The 21,393-nt window shown below is 29.6% G+C and overlaps 5 protein-coding genes across 7 annotated transcripts; 2 read left to right on the forward strand and 3 right to left on the reverse strand.

Annotated features, from left to right (window-relative positions):
- Nucleotides 1-3,009: 3,009 nt before the first annotated feature.
- Nucleotides 3,010-4,107, forward strand: LOC119604349 (SET domain-containing protein SmydA-8-like). Its single transcript, XM_037956928.1, has one exon. It carries the CDS (start codon nucleotides 3,220-3,222, stop codon nucleotides 4,105-4,107), a length of 888 nt encoding a protein of 295 aa, XP_037812856.1. The 5' UTR covers nucleotides 3,010-3,219.
- A 2,093-nt stretch (nucleotides 4,108-6,200) lies between these two features.
- Nucleotides 6,201-10,723, reverse strand: LOC119604223 (probable glucosamine 6-phosphate N-acetyltransferase). Of its 2 annotated transcripts, none has more exons than XM_037956717.1 (5): nucleotides 10,345-10,723; nucleotides 8,428-8,638; nucleotides 7,173-7,300; nucleotides 7,039-7,100; nucleotides 6,201-6,968 (listed from the first exon to the last, which is right to left on the reverse strand). In XM_037956717.1, exons 1-5 carry the CDS (start codon nucleotides 10,345-10,347, stop codon nucleotides 6,728-6,730), a joined length of 645 nt encoding a protein of 214 aa, XP_037812645.1. In that variant the 5' UTR covers nucleotides 10,348-10,723; the 3' UTR covers nucleotides 6,201-6,727. The 2 variants fall into 2 exon arrangements, with proteins under 2 accessions (XP_037812645.1, XP_037812638.1); XM_037956710.1 differs by lacking the exon at nucleotides 10,345-10,723 and adding an exon at nucleotides 8,851-9,008.
- A 1,803-nt stretch (nucleotides 10,724-12,526) lies between these two features.
- On the reverse strand, nucleotides 12,527-13,759 carry LOC119604148 (complex I intermediate-associated protein 30, mitochondrial). The gene is made up of 3 exons (XM_037956623.1): nucleotides 13,136-13,759; nucleotides 12,867-13,052; nucleotides 12,527-12,801 (listed from the first exon to the last, which is right to left on the reverse strand). Exons 1-3 carry the CDS (start codon nucleotides 13,649-13,651, stop codon nucleotides 12,571-12,573), a joined length of 933 nt encoding a protein of 310 aa, XP_037812551.1. The 5' UTR covers nucleotides 13,652-13,759; the 3' UTR covers nucleotides 12,527-12,570.
- Nucleotides 13,760-13,874: 115 nt separating this feature from the next.
- On the forward strand, nucleotides 13,875-15,547 carry LOC119604139 (dehydrogenase/reductase SDR family protein 7-like). The gene is made up of 3 exons (XM_037956612.1): nucleotides 13,875-14,675; nucleotides 14,737-15,202; nucleotides 15,274-15,547. Exons 1-3 carry the CDS (start codon nucleotides 14,361-14,363, stop codon nucleotides 15,471-15,473), a joined length of 981 nt encoding a protein of 326 aa, XP_037812540.1. The 5' UTR covers nucleotides 13,875-14,360; the 3' UTR covers nucleotides 15,474-15,547.
- Nucleotides 15,506-17,558, reverse strand: LOC119604127 (probable cardiolipin synthase (CMP-forming)). Of its 2 annotated transcripts, none has more exons than XM_037956594.1 (5): nucleotides 17,400-17,558; nucleotides 16,552-17,215; nucleotides 16,261-16,476; nucleotides 16,062-16,197; nucleotides 15,506-15,995 (listed from the first exon to the last, which is right to left on the reverse strand). In XM_037956594.1, exons 2-5 carry the CDS (start codon nucleotides 17,092-17,094, stop codon nucleotides 15,856-15,858), a joined length of 1,035 nt encoding a protein of 344 aa, XP_037812522.1. In that variant the 5' UTR covers nucleotides 17,095-17,215; nucleotides 17,400-17,558; the 3' UTR covers nucleotides 15,506-15,855. The 2 variants fall into 2 exon arrangements, with proteins under 2 accessions (XP_037812522.1, XP_037812530.1); XM_037956602.1 differs by having other exon boundaries at nucleotides 17,303-17,543.
- Between the last annotated feature and the right edge of the window lie 3,835 nt (nucleotides 17,559-21,393).

The following is a 21,393-nucleotide window of genomic DNA, read 5'->3' on the forward strand; positions in this document are numbered from 1 at the left end:
GTCAATAGTTTATGGAATAGTCTATTGACCAGTGTATGAACTTGTCTATTGGCTTGTCTATGGACTAGTTTATTGGGTGGTATATGGACTATTGGGGACCTGTCTATGGAATAATCTATTGGCCAATTTATGGACTAGTCTATGGAATAATCTATTGACTACTCTATGGACTAGTCTTTCCAATAGTTTATAGAATAGTCTTTTGAGTCACACACTATAAATAATGTACTTTGTACTTTGACTAGAGTATGAACTACTCTGTTGACTAGTGGTCTACTGTTGACTACCTTTTTGGCTTATCTGTGGACTAGTCTTTTGACTAGAAATTTCTTATACGAAACCAAGAAACTTTTTGCGGTGATTGTTTTCCTATTACAACTTAAATATATTTATTTAACAAACAAAATACAAGTTCATTATCAAACACCTTTCTGCTGCCAGTTTAAACAAATCAAGAAAAATCGTTAAAATTGCGTTCGATCAAGAATAATTTTAGCAAAAACACACGAAAAAATTATCTGTTTTACATCAGTTCGCTTACAAAACCATTTAAAATTATAAAAACAATAATAATAAATATAAAGAAAAATTCGAAAAAATAAACTAAAATAACAAAATTTTAAAATTAAAAAAAATATATATATTTTTCTCTTAAAATCTAGGCAAATTTTTGAATGGAAGCAAATCTTTATGTCTAATTAAAAATATTATTTATTACATGCTCTGGTTAAAATCTTTTTAAAATGTGCAAAATAACCAAAAAAAAAACTACAAAACTTAAGTAGCAGACAAACTTAATAACTAGAAAATTAGAAAATAGATGTTTAAAAGAGCCAAACAATATTTTGTTTTTATTTGTTATAAAGTCAAGAAAGACGACATTAATCGCATTTAGATATGAAAATATAGAATTTTCACTTTCAATTTATGACAAGTTAAATAATAAATTACAACAAATAGTTTTGTGTTATTTTCATTTATATTTAAAATAGTTTTTTGTTGAAATTTATTTGTTTTGTTTGTTTTTCTCAACATTATTTAACGCATGAAGTATAATTTTAACGCACTGTCAAAATAATTTTATAAAATTTGGCAACAACAACAATAATAATTATAGATAGAAAGCGACAAATTAAAAATAAGAAATAAAATAAGGAAATTTATAATTAATATAATTATAAATATGTAAATATTTTAATTAAAATCGACGACAACAATTTGTTTACAAAGTTAAAGGTGGAGGTGCTTTTTCTGGTATGTTAAAATAAAATCACAAGAAAATTTCGAATTTTCAGAAAAAAGAAATACTTTAAAAATGAATAATATCTAAATTAAAAAATTTAAATTTCAGGGCAACAATTCCTTTTTTGATTCGAAAAACTTTTTACAGATTTTCAAATTTACATTTTATCATCTGTCTGGTTGATAGAAAACATATAATAGAACTTTTTTATTCATTTCAAAACGATATGAAAAGTTTAGCAATAAACTAAAAAAGCTCTTAAGCATAAATAACTGACCATGATGATCTATACTATAACAAAAGCTTTACCTTTTTATCGGATTCCACAACCCCATGAAGTTTTTGAAAAAGCTTTCCTTTCTATTCAAGTTTATACGACAGCATACTTTTAGGTGTTTTACTTAAAAATCGTACGATCGTACTTGTTTTAAAACAATTTGTCGCCGCATTTCTCTTTGATTACTTGATTAATTGTTCGAGTAAATGACAATGTCATGTGTATTGTTGTGAGCTTGCTTGCTGGCAAAAGTTTTGAAATATTTTGACAAAATGTGTAGACTGTTGTTGTTTGGTAGACAAATAAAAAGTGTTTATTTTTTTAGGATTTTTTTAAAACAATTGTTGAAATAACTAAAATGAATATTAAATAGTTTAATCACTTAAGAGCTTTCACTTTTTTAAACAAGTTCCTAAGCTTTTTGGAGAAAAGTTCTATTCACAAGAATACAAACAATTCTATAGAAAAGTTTTGTTCAAAAGAACGTAAACATAGTATAGAAAAGTTCTGTGCACAAGATTACAAACTTTTCTATAGAAAAGGTTTGTTCATAAGACAACAAACTGTTCTATAGAAAAGTTGTGTGCACAGGATCAAAAACTTTGCATAAGATCACAAACTTTTCTACAGAAAACTTCTTTGTACATGATTATAAACTTTTCTGTAGAAAAGTTCAGTTTACAAGATCAAAAACTTTTGCATAGAAAGTTCTGTTCAAGAGATCAAAAATTCTTCTATAAAAAGATATATTCACAAGATCACAAGATACAAAAAAATCAGTTCACAAGATCACAAACTTTTCTATGGAAAAGCTTTGTTCAAAAGATCGAAAACTTTATAAAAAAAAGTTCTGTGCACAAGATCACAAACTTTTCACAAGATAACAAACTGTTCTATATAAAAGTTGTGTGCACAAGATCAAAAACTTTGTACAAGATCACAAACTTTTCTATAGAAAACTTCTGGGCACATGATCACAAATTTTTCTATAGAAAAACTTTTCTATATAAAAAAGGTTTGTTCACAAGATAACAAACTGTTCTATAGAAAAGTTCTGTGCACAAGATCACAAGCTTTTCTATAGAAAAGTTTTGTGCACAAGATCACAAACCTTCTTTTTTACAACTTTTGCTAAAACTTTGCTACCGCATTTTCCCTTAACAGTTCCTTAATGGGTTAATCAAATTGTTTTAAAGAAAAAAAGTTTTCATTCAAATTTTTTCTAAAATCAAAAACTATTTTTGAGTGCATTTATTTTCTCGAAATGTTAAACAAATACTACCTCCCACTATTTCCAAATATTTTATTTTTCCACACAATTTAATGAATTTAGTTTTATCTGCTTTGATTTTGTTATTGTGTATTTTTTTCTGTTTATTTTGGCCGATAAAAATTGGTTGAGTTGAATCTATTTTATTAGCCGAGCATAGTAGCGAGAGATCATTTGTGTTGTGATTTTGATTTTCTTAGGAAATTTTAACTTTTTTGTAATGTGTCGTGATAGTTTTTTTAGTTGGCAATAGAATTTAAACGGTATCGGTAGTCGGGAAAAAATGTGTTCAAGTTAAAGATCGTGTGTACTAGAGTATAAGGAAAAAGCTTAATACAATAAGAAAAAAAATATATAAAAATAACTGTTACGCAAAGCATTTTAAATAAAATTCCAATAAATTAAAAAATAATAACAATAAATATCAAAATGTCCATGTCTATAAGTGTTTCCACGCAGGAATTGGCCGAATTGATAAATGTGCATTTAGGTGAACTTTTAGAAAAAGATCCGGCATGGCAAGTTTTGGATTCGCCCATATCTGGCAGAGGTATATTTGCCACCAGGGATATAGCCGTGGGTGAAGTTATTTTGCGTGAACATGCCATACTGGCGGGACCTACAGCCAATATGTCCTCCACTTTAAATACCTGCTGTGTGTGTTATTGTCTTCTCGAGGGCAGTGATGAGGAAATAATGTGTAAAAATGGTTGCACAATGCCGGTATGTGATAAATGCATAACCTCCGATAGACATGCCATGGAGTGTTTGTTATTTCGCAAATGGAAACCTAAAGATACTACCAAAATCAATCGTCATGCTTTGCGTATAGTTTCCATAATACGTTGTTTCCGTTTAAATGAATTACAGCGTAAATTACTCTATGCCCTGCAAGCTAACGCCGATAAATATTATATGAAAGAGGTTTTAAATGCCTCCAATTGTTTTGAATATTTTCCCAAGGAATCAGATATGTTGGATTATTTCTATCGTACTATTTGTGCTTATAATACAAATGCATTTGAAGGCCGCAGTTGTGTGGGTGGCCATGAGGTATTGGTACGTGCTTTGTTTCCTTTGGCCGGTCTACTAAACCACAAGTGTACACCGAATGCAAATCATCATTTTGAAGATGGTGAAACTATTGTGTTAACAGCTGCTCGACCCATAGCTAAGGGTGAGGAAATTGTTATGGCTTATGCTAAGTTACTGTGGAGTACATTGGCTAGAAGGGTTTTCTTGGCCATGACAAAACAATTTATTTGCTCTTGTGAAAGGTGTTGCGATCCAACGGTGAGTGTTAAGGCAATAAATTAAGAAAGATTACAAAATTTTCGGAACTAAATGGAATTGGACTCAATGAGTGTTTTCCGAAAAGAAAAAATTCAGTTGCAAGGTTACAAATTTTTTATAGAAAAATTTATTGGCAAGATCATAACATATTTCTACAGAAAAAATCTTTTCCAAGATCACTACTTTTCTATAGAAGAGTTCTTTGTTTAGACCATAACTCTTATACAGATGTTTAGAGATTTTTTCTTACAGACGATCATTGTCTACATCACACATTTTCTATAGAAAAGTTCATTGGCAACACAACACTTCTATAGAAACTTTTTAGACAAGATCAAAATTTTTCCATAGAAAAGTTCTTTATTTTGACCATAACTTTTTTATGCAGACGTTAATTTTCTAGATCACAACTTTTTGGTAGAAAAATGCAGTAACAAGATCACAAATTTTCTATAGAAAAGATCATTGGCAAGATCACAACATATAGAAAAAGACTTAGCCAAGATCACATCTTTTCTATAGAAAAGTTTTTTGTCAAGAACACATCTTTTTATTTTTCAAAATCAAATTTTTTAAATAATAGTTCATTACTAAGTTCACAAGATCACAAATGTTCTATAGAAAAGTTCATTGACAAGATCACAACATTTCCTCAGAAAAAATATTTGTCCAAATCACAACATTTCTATAGAAAAATGCTTTGTTTAGACCATAACTTTTCTACAGAAATGTTTTTTTTTTTTTGAAGAACCCAACTTTTCTGTAGAAAAGTTCTTCGTCAAGATTATCAATATTATATTTTTCATCAAGATAAGAACTCCAATATAGAAAGGATCTTTGCCAAGATAACAACTACCAAAAAAAATCTTTTGAAGGTCACAAATTTTCTATAGAAATATAAAGATCACAACTTTGTTATTTTCTTCAAGATCAGATCTACAATATGGAAACGATCTTTGCCAAGATCACAACTTTTCCATAGAAAAACTCTTGATTTGTTTAACGAATCTAACTTTACAAAAAACTTGGTTCTAGATAAGAAAGATCTTTGAAATGATCTTAACAATATTTTGCAATTAGATACTGACGATTTAAATTTATATTTAAAAATTTCACATTACATTAATTAAAAATTCACCTTCACTGACACGATTCAAACGCCTCTAAATGTAATTAAAATTAATTGAATACCATAAAATTTCAAAAAGAAAATGCACTGTAATTTTTCATTTTTACACTTTTCATTAATGATGAATTCTGTAACATTTTTTTTTTAAATCTTAAAAAAGAAAATTATTAAAAATCTTTTTCAATTTGTATATACAACCTGCTAACATGCACATCTTCACTTCCATCTGCATTATTTAAGAAAAAACACAGACACACATTTTCATTTAAATAAATTAAAAAAAAAATTTTGAAATAAAATTCAAATATTTTAAAAATAACTCGTGAATTTAGAATAAAATCACGAAGCACAAAATATAGAAAACACTTTATGAAATTTCATGCCACTTGCCGAGAAGGTGTTGTTGCTTGTCAATGCATCTGTCTGTCTAACGTTATAATCGGCCTTTAGACATTTTAAGACTATTTGAGGCAACAGAGGAAACAGTTGATACTTTATATTTTGATGTAGTAAAGGAAATGTTGATCCTATATATTACTAATCATTATTATATCATTCTCTCATTTTATACAGAAATGTTCAGTTATATAAGGTTAAACGATATTAAAAAATATAAGACTTATAAGGGAAGACTTATAAGGGAAATACCCTTATAACTATGTATGTAAATGTATATAAAGAAAGACTTCATAAACTATGATAAACTTAAAGTATCGGGTATATTTTTAATAAATAGATGCACATAAAGTAAAAGTAAATTTAAACAATTATAATCTAAATTATCAAATAAATTTCATTCACATATTTCATCAAATCTACAAGTAAACGTGACTGCAAGGGCGCGTGGCAAAAAAATGTATAAATTTTCTATTTAAATTTGATGAATCCGTCATCAAATAAATATAAAGCAAATTTTTGCAAAATGACAATGTTAAGAGCATCATTTATTAAAGAAAAAGAAGAAAATATTATTGAAATATTAAAGAAATTTTTAAATAATTTGGAAAGACTATTTATTGTTAATATGTAATTAGAATAATATAGGAATTAAGTACTAAAGCAAATAATACTTGACTAAGTCTACACACTACTAGCCAAGCAACTATTGCCAGCACTGCCCTCAAAGCCAAGAGAATATTGGAAAATATGCTCTTTCTGACAAAGCTTTGAGAAATCAGAACTTAAAATTGTTTTTCTTAGAAAATTATAAACACCAGAAAAGAACATATAACATAAAAATTCTATAAAAATCGAAAGAACTTTTCTTGTTTATATTTGTATTAAAAACAACAAATAAAATTAGTATTTTTTTTTAATGTTTTCAACATTAATATAAGAAAAGTTCTTTTCAATTTAAAGTAACAGGCCTTGTTTCTTTCCTGGGGAAAAATAACAGCCGTAATAACAATCTAAACATTTGAAAACGAATTTTCATACTTATATTTACAGCTGTTTAGGTTTATAATTTTAAACAATTTAAAGTTTTGATTTAGCGGCAGTACTGGCGGCTAATTGTCAAGAGTTAAAATCGAGGCTCACGGTTTGGCAAGCATCACCACTGACAGCGCCATTGAAAGCAGTTAAATTCTGTTTAACAACTGGAGATTCATCATAACGTATGGTCATTGAATTTGAATTGCCGGGTATTAAAACATAACCCAAAGTTTCATAGAACTTAATCAATTTATCCTTACAATCCAAAGACATTTTATAGCAACCCAAATATTGAGCCAAAAGGGAAACGGTTACCACAATGCTGTTTTTTTTTTAAGAAGATAAATTTATAATTAAACTATTCCTTATAATTTATGTATAAAAACACTTACAGTTTACCCAATTGTTTGCCACGGTAGGTATCATTTACCACCACATCTTCCAAACGTCCACGCTAATTTAGAAAAATGTTTGTTTTTGTTAATGCATGAGATTTTTAAGTTTCATTTTTATTCAGTATACTTACTATAGCACAATTGTGTATAAATTTACGTTCTATAATTAAAGATGCAGCGCCAATTATTTCATTTTTACGTGTATCCTCTATAACGGTCACAAAATAGTCACCACTTGCTTTCATTTGGGAAAAACGAGCTGAAAATAAAAACAACAATAAAAATGTTTGTATAATTTTAATTATTTTTTTATCGGAGAAAAACTAAACATCTGGAACAAGAATTCTTTTTTTCATTATTTTATTTCAATTTCTATTCTGATTTTTTCAATATATTTAGTATCTTTTAAAACCTTTTATTTCGAATCAAACTACGGAATAACTCCCTGCCTTAAAACCATAGCTGTAAAATAATGATTAATAATCGTAATCATTATTAATCAGATTATTTTTATTATAAAGGTGAAATTAATGATTAATTAACGATTATTTTCCATTTTTTTAATTAATTATTGATTACGATTAAAAATGATCTAAAAATAATCAGGGATTAATTGGAATTAATGAAAATAATCAAAAAAAAAATCAAAATTATCAAAAAATTAGTTGATTATTTTCATGGATTAATTTTGATTATTTTCCATATATTTAGTATAATTTCGTCCCAAAAAAAAAACTCTAAGAATAATTTAATAATTTTTCCGGTAATCCGCTAAAAATTACGGATTTTTTGAGACCCATTTCGAAAAGATTGCAGTCATTTTTTTCTAATATGTTGTACTGAGATCAAGATTTTCAAACGAAATAAACTTGATAAATATATCAAGTTTATTTATATATATAATATATCATTTTTTTCTAATATGTTGTACTGAGATCAAGATTTTCAAACGAAATAAACTTGATAAATATATTGTTTTCAATAAAAAAAAAGTAACATAATCGGTAATCCGCTAAAAATTACGGATTTTTTGAGACCCATTTCACATAATCGAATAGTGTGTAACTTGGGAAAACAGTTTTCCATTACACGTAATGTAAAAAGACAGAGAATTGTAGCAAATATATTGAAATTAATCAAAAATAATCGAAATTAATCCTTTAAAATAATCAAATTAATTATTTGATTAATTCTGATTATTTTCATTAATTTAAATTAATCCTGATTATTTTTAGATTAATTTTAATCGTAATCAATTAATAATCACAAATTTTATACCAGAGAATTAAATAATCATTACGATTATTTTTGAAAAATAATTTAATTGATTATTAATCGTAATCAAAATTTTACACCTATGCTTAAAACAATAATGAAAAAACTCACTTAAAAATTGTGTTCTCGAGACAGGGCCAACATGTGTCAACTGCGACAACAACTGCAGGAAACCACGATCATAGTCGCCATCTTTTAAGGGGCGAACTTTAAGCCAAGATTCACCGGGACAAGCGGCGGAAATGAAAGGATTAAACTTAGCAGGACTTTGATGGAAATCCAATTTCAATAACACATCAGGGTCATAAAGATACGTTTCTTCCTAAAAATAAAACAGAAATTAATTAATATTAAAAAGAACGCAAAAAAATCAAAAACAAGTTACACCAGAAATAGTAAATAAAAGATAACAAATCAAACACAACAGATAACACATATTGCAACAAACAAAACTATTAGATTAGAAATGCAATAACTTTATAAGTTAATAATAATTTCTTTCCACTTAATGTAAATTAAATATCACTTATTTACCTGCCAGCCCACCATTTTATTTGAATTTAAATTCAATTTTATATTTGAGTAATTTTGAAAATTTTTTAACCAAAAGGTGTCAACGTAACCACAATCAAAACTCATCTAAATGTTGATGTTTTCTTTAAGACTTTTAGAGACTAAAAGGAAAACCAATCAATCGAATACTACCAACAACAATGCATTTAAAATTGTTACCGGTTTTAATAGAGCATACGTATATTTTGTTTTCTGAATTCTGCTATTAACAATTCCACACAAGGTCTTCTGGTACGTGTCTGTTACATACATATGTATATGATTTTAAACCTGCTTGGTTTGAGAAACACTTTCTTTAACATTTCAAGTTGATATGGTTAAAAATGCTGAGATACTAATAAAAAATTAAGGGGTGTAACTTGTCTAGAAATAAATGTATATGTCTGTTCGTATGTTTATCTATAACAGCTAGAAACAAAAAAAAATTAAGAAAATATGTTTAGACTAGCAAATAAAACAAAGACACAAAACCTTTAAAGACAGAGTGAAGGCTATTATGGCACAAACAAGAAAACCCGTCTTAAAGAGCAAAAATATATTTAAATAAAATGCAGTCTGAACCGGTAGATTATACATACATATGTGTATGGTATTGTGTGTAGTATTTTGAGTAGAAAATATATGTAAAGTCAACAAAACGGTAATTCAAGTGGGGGCTTTTTGGAAGACAGTGGTTTCAAGTATAATGATTAAAATGTTATTGGCTAAAACTAAGATTTGCACTATCGTAAATAGCTAAATCACTAAAAATGTTTTTATCTTTACTCGAGTAAAGAATATTTGATAAAAGAGGAACTGTTGCAATAATAAATCTTGAAAAGTATATAGTCAGACCAGTAATAGTGTCCTAATAAACCGTTTTATTAATTTATCAACAAATTATTTGACTTATTCTGAATTAAATCATTTTCCCAAACCACAGTGTAAATGCACATTATTGATTTTACAGTCTAAATTATCTAAATGAGCACGAGATGGGCATTCGTTAACTGCAATCAATATTTTATGAATATTTGTGACATTTTTCCTCCTAGGAAATTTTGTGATGATCGAGTCCAAAGCTAAGATCAATTCCAAAAATCCCTTTTAATTGCATGATTCTATTAACAAATTTATATTAAGAGCAAAAACATATTGTAGGGGTATAATTGATGATAGCTCCTTTATGACAAAATACCACCAAAAATTAATTGAATTTGAAGTAGGGTATCAGACAATAGACTTGACAGACCCTTTATTTGTTTTTTATAGAAAACACCAAATGCATAAATTAAAAAATTATCTGATATTTAGTAGCGTGCATGCATTAACGGTTTTTATAAGAAAAAGTTTATTGAACTTAACAGAAATTAAAAAAAAAACTTTTATACAATATTGAAGCAAATGAATCAATTTTTTAGTTAGTCAAAAGTTTTACAATAAATACGCAAAAAATAAATTAAATACACAACATACCATTTCTTTTATCAGCAATTCTCGTTTAGATAAAAAATATTTTACCAACTCCAATTCCACGTTGCAGCTTGTAATACAAACTCAACGTATAAATAATTTTTTGTTTTTTAACTTTTTTTGATTTCTAATGATATGGATATTAGGTTATACAGCCAGCACCTTGTTTAAGCAAGTAAACGTTCTGCCAACATCACCACCAATGGAAGACTGAGGGCTGGCGGTTTAGATTTTCTGTTTGTAGCGATAGTTTGTTTATTTTCTAGTTTTTGTATGTGCTGCGTTATATTATTTAACTTTTAGCTATTTATTGTTAAATGAATAATTTGCTATAGGTATAATATAATAAAATTAATAAAAATGAAAGTAAATTATACAATTTTTTTTGTTTAAGATAAACAAATAAACCAAGATGTAGGAAGAAAAACAAAACAAAAATTTAAGAGATTTGTTCTATGTGACAAAAAAAAGAGAGTTAAAAAAGATTGAAAGAGAAAAATAAGTCGAGTAAATGACCTTTTAAACAGGGTGCTTCAAATAAGTGAACAGCAGGTTGTATATTGTTGATGAAAGTCCACATGAAAAATTCTCGTTTCGATTTCGTAAATGTTTGTATTAGGGTTCTATAGTTGAAACGAAAAGTCGACTTTTCGACTTTTTTCATTTAGTTAAAAGTCGACTTTTCGACTTTTTGCATTTTATGAAAAGTCGACTTTTTCCGACTTTTCGACTTTTTCCGACTTTTTTCGACATTTTCCGACTTTTCGACTTTTTTCGACTTTCTTCGACTTTTTTCGACTTATCGACTTTTTTCGACTGTCAGACTTTTCGACTTTTATTAACAAAGTCGACTTTTTTTCACAGACGATAGTCGAGTTATCGACTTTTTTGGAACAAAATAGTCGACTTAGACTTTTCGACTTTTTTCGACAAAAAGTCGATTGTTCGATTATTCGAAAGTCGATTTATAGAACCCTAGTTTGTATGTATTGATTCTTTAGGTCAGTCAATTTTAAGTTTAGGTTTTCACTTTACAACACTACATCCGCTTTATAGAGATGTAAGGGTTTTTATATTTGGTATAATCTTAATAAATTTAAGACCATAAGTAATACAGTACAATATTAATAATTTTATTTATCGTTTTCAAAAAATCAAATTCATTGAAGATTTTGCTTAATGTATATAAATGAATTAATTAATCAATTTCTTTTAAAAAATAATAACACTTTACAACACTACTTATTATTTTTTGCACTTTACAACACATTTTTATGAGCTGTCAATTTTGCCGCTCTTTAAAAGCTTTGCTAATGAAAAAAAGAATAACGGCACAGTGAAAAAAGTGTGAATTGTTAAAATTATTTAAAATAATTTGTAAAATAGTGGAAAAGAGTGTTTTAAAACATTAACTAAATGACTAATAATATGTGTAAAGTGTTGCATATAACTAAAGTAATAAAATAAAGTAATCAGTGAAATAGCAAACGGAGATGTTGTGTTCGGTGTTCATTGAAATTAATTTCCTTAAATGTAAAGACTGCAATTAATTAAAAAATTAAGCAATTGAAGTAATATTGATGACATGGGTTCCGCAAATATAAAACAAAGTGAGTACAAGTTTATTTTATTTCAATTTGGAGGCAATGTTTGTCAGAACTATTTCATTTTCTCGGATGTTGAGAAGGTTTAATTTATTTCTTGGAAGAAAACTCAAATTCTCCAAATACTTTTTCTCCTAATAGCAACTATGTATGTATGTGTATGTGAAATTGACTCAGCAAAACGCCGACATACTTGAAAGATCAGGTGAAAATAAATCTTTTGGAGTTTTCATTGTGTCTGAAACGATAATTGTTATACATATTTCACTTAATAAAGTGAAATAGCGCTAAGCTGAATAACTCCTTAGCTTTAGACAAGCTACAAAAGGAATTCTATTATTCTGGGTTCAAGGACGAATCCTAATGAGCTTTAGTTGTTAATATCGCTTTTGTGATTAAATGGGATAGAAATTAGTTTAATAACAATTATTCCCCCAAGTTCTATGGTAATAAGCCCTTAAAGGGCTTAAATGATTTAATCCATTTAATAATTTTCACAAGTTTAGGTGCATAATTAATCTTATATAATATTGTGGAGCGCAATTAATTAAGACAAATTAGTATTATTAAACAAAATTTAATTTTTTTAACAAATTGGTTATCTATTCAATCGTTAAACTTTCTATTATGTGGCTACAATATATTTTGGTGTTTGATACATTTCATAAGCAAATTCTTCACGATGACTAGGATCGAATTCGAGTCCCACATAATCGATTTCTAAATTAAAGGGACCATCCATACCATTTTTAGCAGCTACCGAAAAACCAAAATGGGTAATGCGATTTAATTGTATGGCTTGTTGGCGATCTTGTACACGTCCTTTTGATGAATAGAAGAATTTCGAAAAAGGGATCTGCAAGAATTTAATAATTTATAAAAATAGTAGCTTATTTTACTATAAATTTAAGACATTATTACCTTAGCTATTTGCCAATGTGGTCCACCTCTTGTATACAGGGCATAATGATAAACATCATTCCACATCAAATCGAAATAGCCTTCGCAGTGTAAGTTAATTAAATAACTACGACCATCACCACGTATTTTTAAAACCAACATATTGTATTGACTCCAGTCATAAGTAGCCTCACGTTTAAATGATTTCTGCAGAGAAGGAAAACAAATATGTTAAAAGCAATATTTACAACGAGGAAATCGTTTTTTCAATAATTGAAAACTTTACTTACTCTCACACGTTTCGTGCGTATATTTGCATAACCCGTTCTCTTTATAACACCATCCTTAATGTGTTCCGAATTGACCTCTCCATGAAAGAGACCCGCTCCCGAATTACTCAATTCCAATGAAGCTGTACTTTTACCTTCATTATGATCCATATCGGTAGTCACTATCCATTTATCTAATGATGATTTATCTTTGAAATTAAAAACAATATCAGTTTCACCCGGTCGATAAACAAGTATGGGATCTGATTCTAATTTTTCCTTCATTTCTTCGCTCCATAAGTGAATTTCCTCTTTGAGTTCTCTCAAACCATCTAGTATCAATTTCTTTTTGGATGGTTGCGGCAATGAAGTTTTATAACCGGATTTTTTCTCACGTTCCCAAAATGTTTTACATACCGGTGTAGTGTGAACGTAGGATATAGGTATAATTAGAGAATTTAATGGGTTTTCTTGTAGACAGAGTGTTTTGAAGGGCAGCCGTTTGAGCGGAGAGCAGTTTCGTATTATTGAAAACATTTTTAATTAATTTTTATAAATATTTTCAATATATTTCCAAAAAAGTGAAATTGTATTCACATTTTATTTACAAATGCGTAACCACTCAACAGCTGGTAGAAAATAGATACCAGCTGATATACATCATTTCATTTTCTGCTTGAAATTCGTCAGCTGGTATTAGAGTTTTCTTAACTTGGTAGCACATGCAGGTAAATGTAAACAATGCCAAAGAAATGAAAAAGAATATTAATAACTTCGCAAAAAATTTGTTAAAAATAAAATATTCTTTCAGATCTTTAAAAAGAAGTTGGAATACTTTTTCAGAATTGGCATTGTATTTGAAGTTTAGAGATAATTATTGTTATTGTAAAGTCGACATGTGTAGAAACATTTTTACCGGCGATAGTTTCTTGACGGTAGAGTCGACCTAAACATAGTGTAAAGTGCTTTTCCTCTTTGTTCATGAAATTCGTTATAAAAACAGCAGCTGGGGTGGAAAATACATTTTTGAATTTTACAAATAAATGTAAACAATAGATACCAAAAATATATTCATCGATTGATTTCATTTAGTAAGTGTACATTTGTAAACATAGATTCAAAGATTATTATATTAATAGTCTATGAGCTGATAAGACGCAGAAAATTTATATTTGTTTACATTAAAAACATTGGGTTGGTCATACTCTAAAACAAAGACCAAAGTTCAGTAGTAAAGTTGCATAAAATGTCTTGCCAACAAGGTGGAAAATGTATGGGACCGTCGCCTGCAAACGACTGTAATCCTTGGTATTGGATATTGGGTATGATATGTATGCCCGTCGCTATACCATTCTTGCTCTTTGATGTCTGGACAAGAAATGCTATAGCCAAAGAACGTAAACGTCTACCCGGTAAAGTAGTATTAATAACTGGAGCCAGTTCAGGCTTAGGAGAAGCTTTGGCTCATGCCTTCTATAAAGCAGGCTGTAAAGTTATATTAGCTGCTCGCCGTGTCGAGGAATTGGAAAGGGTGAAAAAGGATTTGTTATCTATAGAAGTGGTATGTTTTGGAAGTACAAATTGTGTCCAAAAGAAAATGTTTTTATTTATATACATTTTAGGTGGGGCCTGCTTATCCTCCCACAGTTCTGCCCTTAGATTTGGCAGAATTAAATGCCATACCAGCTGTAGCTGCTAAGGCAGTTAATATTTATAATGGCATTGATATACTCATTAACAATGGTGGCATTAGTGTTAGGGCAGATGCCTTAACTACTGCCCTAGATGTGGATTTAAAAGTAATGACTGTTAATTACTTTGGTTCAGTGGCTCTAACAAAGGCTCTATTACCATCCATGGTTAAAAGAGAAAAAGGTCATATTTGCTTTATTAGTTCGGTACAAGGCAAATTTGCTTTACCCTACCGTTCGGCATATTCAGCCTCTAAACATGCCATACAAGCCTTTTCTGATTCACTAAGAGCTGAAGTGGCCTCTAAGGGTTTAAAGGTAACGTGCGTAAGTCCTGGTTATATAAGAACACAACTTTCGGTAAATGCTTTAACCTCTACGGGACAGCAGCATGGCAGTAAGTAGTTATGAGATTTTCTTAATTCAATTTACTTATAAATTGAACATACTTTTCTTAAATCAAAATAGAAATGGATGCTACTACAGCCAAAGGCATGTGTGCTGATGTTTGTGCCCAACGTATCTTGGAGGCTTTGTTAAAGAATGAAAAGGATATCTTAGTATGTGACTTACAGGCTCGCCTTGGTTACTGGTTACGTTTTCTTAGTCCTACTCTCTATTATCGGGTTATGGAGAAACGAGCTCTTAAATTACAGAATGATAACTAGTGAGATTTCCTATAAACGATTGTAACAACTAATTTATTTATTATTTGCAAACTTTATTAGAGTCATTTTGTTTTCTTTAAGAAAATTTCAGTCCTTATAAGTAAATCTAAAACAAACGAACAAAAAATAATTGCCAAAATTAAAAAAAAGAACACAACTAAGGAAAATTAAACTTAACTAAATAAATGTAATAAAATGAAGCTAACAGAAAAATATATACTTTTCTTAAAGAATTTACAAAGTTCAATCCCTTTGGGAGGGTAAGTGATATTATCAAAGGATATTTTGGTAGTTTAAAGCTTAATAGCTTAAGCTAAGGCGTCTTGTAAAGGAAGTTTTTTCCATTCATCGTTGTTGTTTTTAGTTTTAACACAACTTCCTTTTACGTTTTATTGGAGGTTTTGGGGGTGTTATTATTCTTGGCTAAAATTTTAAAAGTATTCTTATTAACTACATAGCTTAAGGCAGCTGCTACGGTAGTGGCTCCGGTTAAATACCAAAGACCATGAAGAGCCACATGATCTGTAGAGGAAATATTAGTTTTTATTAATAAAAATAGGGTAGAATTATTTTGAAAATTAAACTTACCCATATAGTGCCAAACTGGAGCGCCTAAACTGATGCCAACGGCGGCCAATTGCACACCAGTATTGACTTTGCTTATAAATGTGGGCTCCAATTGAGCAGTAACATGTGTGGCATCAAAATAACGTGAAAAAGTGCGCTGCAATAAAAAAATTTAACAATTTTAGTTTCTACAAGACTAGTTTTCTAATATTAGACTTACTGGCGGTGGCAAACTAATATAACGTATAACAAATCCAGCAGCTATTAGGAACACATCACGAAACAGTACAACACCAGCTAACCACAATGGCAGTAGATCACAATAACCCATAGAAATAACCAAAGAACCCATTAACACTTTATCGGCAGCTGGATCTAAAAACGAACCAGCTTTACTGGCCTGACTGGGCCATCTTCTGGCAATTTGACCATCAAGCTGAAAACAAATACATACGTAAATGAGAATGTTAAACAATTATTTATATGTATGTGCTGTTCCAAATATACTCACCAAATCTGTTATTCCAGCTACGGCCAACAAACTTATGGCCATACTATAATGGCCATCCACAATTACATAACCTATATAAGGAGACAAAATCATACGACTCATAGTCAACAAATTTGGTATGGTCATAATATTTTCCTTCTCATACACCTCCTCCATTTTCTCACGCATTCTCTCCTGCACTTTGTGCTTGGCCTCGCGGATGTCGCCCACAATAACATTTTTACGTTCTATAAAAGATTCTCGTTTCTTATCGATGACACCTTGCAGAATATCACGTCCCTTCAGAGTTTTCATGTGCAAGGAGTGCTTCTTGCTATCGGCATACATACGCAAAGTGGCCACATCCCAATTGCGATATTGATTAATATCCAAAAAAGATATGCGTATGAAGCCAGTAGCAGCCGCATAACGATTCAGACAGTTGATAACAGCTGTGGGTGGAGGAAATGAGGATGTCTTTGCGCCGCCCACCAATTCTGTGAGCCCCTTGCAAAGACCACTGGGGTGACGGGAAACTTGGCGAAATATAGTGGCAGGTAACATGTTTAACAGCAAATTAAAATATTTCCGCTTTGAGATAGAAATTTAAAATAGACTGTTGTCCAGGAAAGATTAGATAAGTTCCAGAAAAGTGTTAGAAAACAAATTGTCGCTTTAGTTGAACCTTCAAAGAAATTTTTAATAATTTTATCTTTAACAGAACATATCCATTTAAAAACATATTTAGTATGTAATTTGAACTTTCGATAACCTTGTTCCCTTTATTATTATTTTTATACCTCGCCCCAGATCTTCTAGAGTGATCGTTGATCGCTCCTTGTAGCATATTTTATATATCATTTAATTACCATTTGTTTTAGTTTTTTGTTGGCAAATATTTTTGTTGTTAAAACTCCTTTTAGTTTATTAAACAAATTAGACGTTATTGATTGTTTTTAATTAATATTTTTAATACAATTTTCGATTTTCAACCAATTTTTCCCGATTTTCTCAATTGGACGGCAACTGTCAAATGTGTTTTTATTTTTTTTTTCTAATTAGAACAGAGTTGCACTGTGTTGTATTAAATACAAAATTTTACAGCCATGTGTTGTGTTAGTATTAACACTGACAAAAAAAGTTCATGTAGATTATAATGAAAACATATGTACATATCCTTCATTTACTTCAACTGGTGTAATGTAAAAAAGACGTTTCAAGGAAAAGGGCTTTATGTCATTTTACAATTCCTAAAATAACTTTTATCTAAATTATCGGATTTCAAATATAAAATCAGATAAATAAGCTATATTATAATATGTTGAATTTAAACTAAATTGTAGACATTTTTGAAAATTTTATATAAATTTATATCCCTATAAGAACAGTGACAGTCATTTGACCGGTCAATTGACTGTCACTACTGAGAATATACCCATCATTGCGTAGAACAAAGCTCCCATCACTTTCTTAAGGGCAATATGTAAAAAGTGATGGAAACATTTGTGTACATGTGATGTTGCATCACCCTCGCACTTATGAATTCTATCGACTTTAAAACATATTTTTGAGCTGCTCACTCTTTTGTTGTTTACAAATCATGGATGATATAAATATTAGTCACGATTGACTAATCATGATTGATGGATATATCCATCACAGTTAACAAATAAAAATGCTGACGGATATACTAGTTTATAATAAAACACAATTTATTAATATTTAAAGTTATATATTGTTAATTTTATTAATATAGTAATGATATATGTACATAAAATACTAATCTTTTCATCATTTTACATGTCTCGTAGAATCTTAAGTCCTTTGATGCTCCTATTAATTTGTGGAAATAAGTTGTCTGCAAAGAAATATATGTACATAATATCGAAATATAGAAACCATAAGTACATATTTATGTTACCATTAAAATCCGAATTGTTTATCTTCTGATCCACTTCCTGCACTTTTTTAAAATTTAGTTAATAATAATTCTGTTTATTTTTAATAATTTAAAGACTTTGTAATCTTTTTAGTTCTTTGCTTCTTGATCTTTGGCTCTCAGTGAAACAATTAATACAACTCTGTAACACAGTGACAGTCATTTGACCGGTCATTTGGCTGTCATTGTTGATGGAATCGTCCATTAAAATTTTTTTCGACAATTCTATAAAAGAATGTTGCATGTGTGTTAGTAAAATCATTTTGTATGTGTTAGTTTCGGTCATTCATTTCTTATAGGGATATATTTTGTAATACACAGTTCAAAAAAAAAAAAAAAAAAAAAAAAAAAAAAAAAAAACGAAATTTAAGTTATGCCAATCTTATAGTAAATGCGGGATATATACAATAGGGTGGTCCCAAAATGGAAGTTCTAACCGAAAATAAAAATTTATTTCAAGGATTTATTTATATTTTTTGCAAAGAATCTGTAAGATTTTTCATTGTCGTATGAAACTTTTAGGTGTGATTACAAAAGTATAAAAAGTATAAATTTAAAAAAAATGTAGATAAAATTATTTAATGTAAATAAATTTCTATAGGTCAAACTTGGGGCGTTAATTATCTACTATTTCGGTTTATCATAATAATAATAAGCCAGTTTAAAGGATTTTTTTTATACCCACCATCAAAAAAGATGGGGGTATATTGTTTTTGTCATTCCGTTTGTAACACATCGAAATATTAGTCAAAGGCCCATAAAAGTATATATGTATGTATATTCTGGGTGCTTATTAGATCTAGCCATGTCTGTCCGTCTGTCTGTCAGTTGAGAACACGATAGAGTCCAAACGGAAAAGAAACCTGAAATTTTGCACAGATGTTTTGTTTGGTATTGAAAATGGGAAATATTGGTTCACGATATCGCCTAGCCCCCATATACATATGGTCCCCTTCGGAAAATGACTTTAACGCTCATAAGTGAATAAAAGCATATTTAACTGTGAAATTAGGCATAAACACGTTTTATAGGAACATAAATCTCTTTGTAAAAATTTGTAAGGATCGGTCCATAATTGACCATATCCGCCATATAAAGCCCCCTTAAGAAAATGACTTTAACACTCATAACTATCTAAAAGAAGTATCTATAGCGATGAAATTAGGCATAAACTTGTTTTATAGGAACCTAAATCCCTTTGTAATAATTGACCCTACCCGCCATATAAGGTCCTCTTCAGAAAATGACTTAAAAGCTCATAACTACCTAAAAAATCATCTATAGCGCTAATATTCGACATGAACATATTTTATAGGAACTAGAGTTTGGGAATTCCCGGACTTTTCAATTTCCCGGAAACGGAAATGAAAAAATGAATTTCCCGTGATTTCCGGGAAAAAACTAAATTCTTAACTATAATAACAAAATTGTTTAACAAAAACAAACAACTTTCTTATAAATTTAGCGATATCTAAAATATTCTCTCTTTTGAGAACAAATCAAACCATTGTTTTAATTTTGCCAACGAAAAATTTTAAACATATCTACTTATTTAAATCAAACCTGTACGGTACTACATGATCTCAATATTCGCGGCAACATAAAAATATTCTTCCACTAAGTATATTCGCAAGAATGATCTGTCCTTGTCTTTGATTGGATCCCAGTGCATATGGGCTTTTATGGAAATGAATAGGCAGATGAGTTTGCTAAGTAGAACGGGATCAGCAACTCCGTTAGGTATTATACAGAGTAGTATCCTTACATTCTTTCTTCAGAATGCTGAAGATAGATGTATGGCATTGTGGCCTTCTTTCAATGAGAAATGCACAAGACACATTATAACCCGAAATACGAGGTTGATAGTAGTAATAACAAGACACTGAGTGCTAGGCAGATATGCAAGTCGGATTGGGCTACCCTGCAATGAGTACTTTCGCAGTTGCAGGGAAAAGGAAGAAACTGTCTTCCATCTTCTCGGACGGGATTTCCCGAACCCCAAACTCTAATAGGAACCTAAATGTCTTTGCTAAATTTTATAAGGATTGGTACATAATTGACCCTACCCCCCATATACATAAGTTTCATACAAGCCAAAATCTCTTTGCCAAATTTTATGAGGATCGGTTCATAATTGACCCTAATCTCCACATAAGGTCCCCTTTAGAAAATTACCTAAACGCTCATTACTGGCTTAAAAACCTAGTACAGCGAAGAAATTCGACATAACTAAGTTTATTTCAAGCCGAAATCTCTCTACCAAATGTTATAAAGATCGGTTCATAATTGATCCTATCACCTTTTATTACTTTAATACTCACAACTGGCTTAATAATAGCAGTGTATTGGTGAAATTTTATCATAAACAAGTTGTTTTTTAGCGGTAACAGTAGCTTAGCGATAACGGTTGCCAATATTGTTTTTAACTGAAAATATGAATAATCACATATTTTTGTTATTTTTTCAATTGGAGCGTTTCTTAAGAATCAACAGCTGATTTTTGGTTTTCAATATAAAAACCAATTTTCGATTGAACATGTAAGTGATTTATGTTTGTAACGTTTCGAATTAATGATCCTATACTCACCTTAAAGTATAAAGAAAATGATTCTCAGCCGATCGAGTCATGTACATTCGTGTGTCTGTCCATGTAAACCTTATAATCAAACTACAGGTCTCAAATTTGAAGATAATTCGGTTCTTTATTTCACCTACAATCGGTCCACCTAATTTGAGCTTTTGATCTCATAATTAGTGAAAATATACTCATTAAACTAGGCACTGCACTTATTTGACCCTCCTAAAAATCCACCTCTGAAAATGGATTGAATGTCGTTAATTCCCTTATAAACACTTGTATTTCGATGAAATAGCTAACTTTTATATCAACATAAATCCCTCCAACAAATTTTGTTAGGATCGGT

The sequence above is a fragment of the Lucilia sericata genome, unplaced genomic scaffold, assembly GCF_015586225.1.
Source record: "Lucilia sericata isolate MDLA Ls3-8-SP2 unplaced genomic scaffold, ASM1558622v1 Contig000012F_arrow, whole genome shotgun sequence".
NCBI classification, from domain to species: Eukaryota; Metazoa; Arthropoda; class Insecta; order Diptera; family Calliphoridae; genus Lucilia; species Lucilia sericata.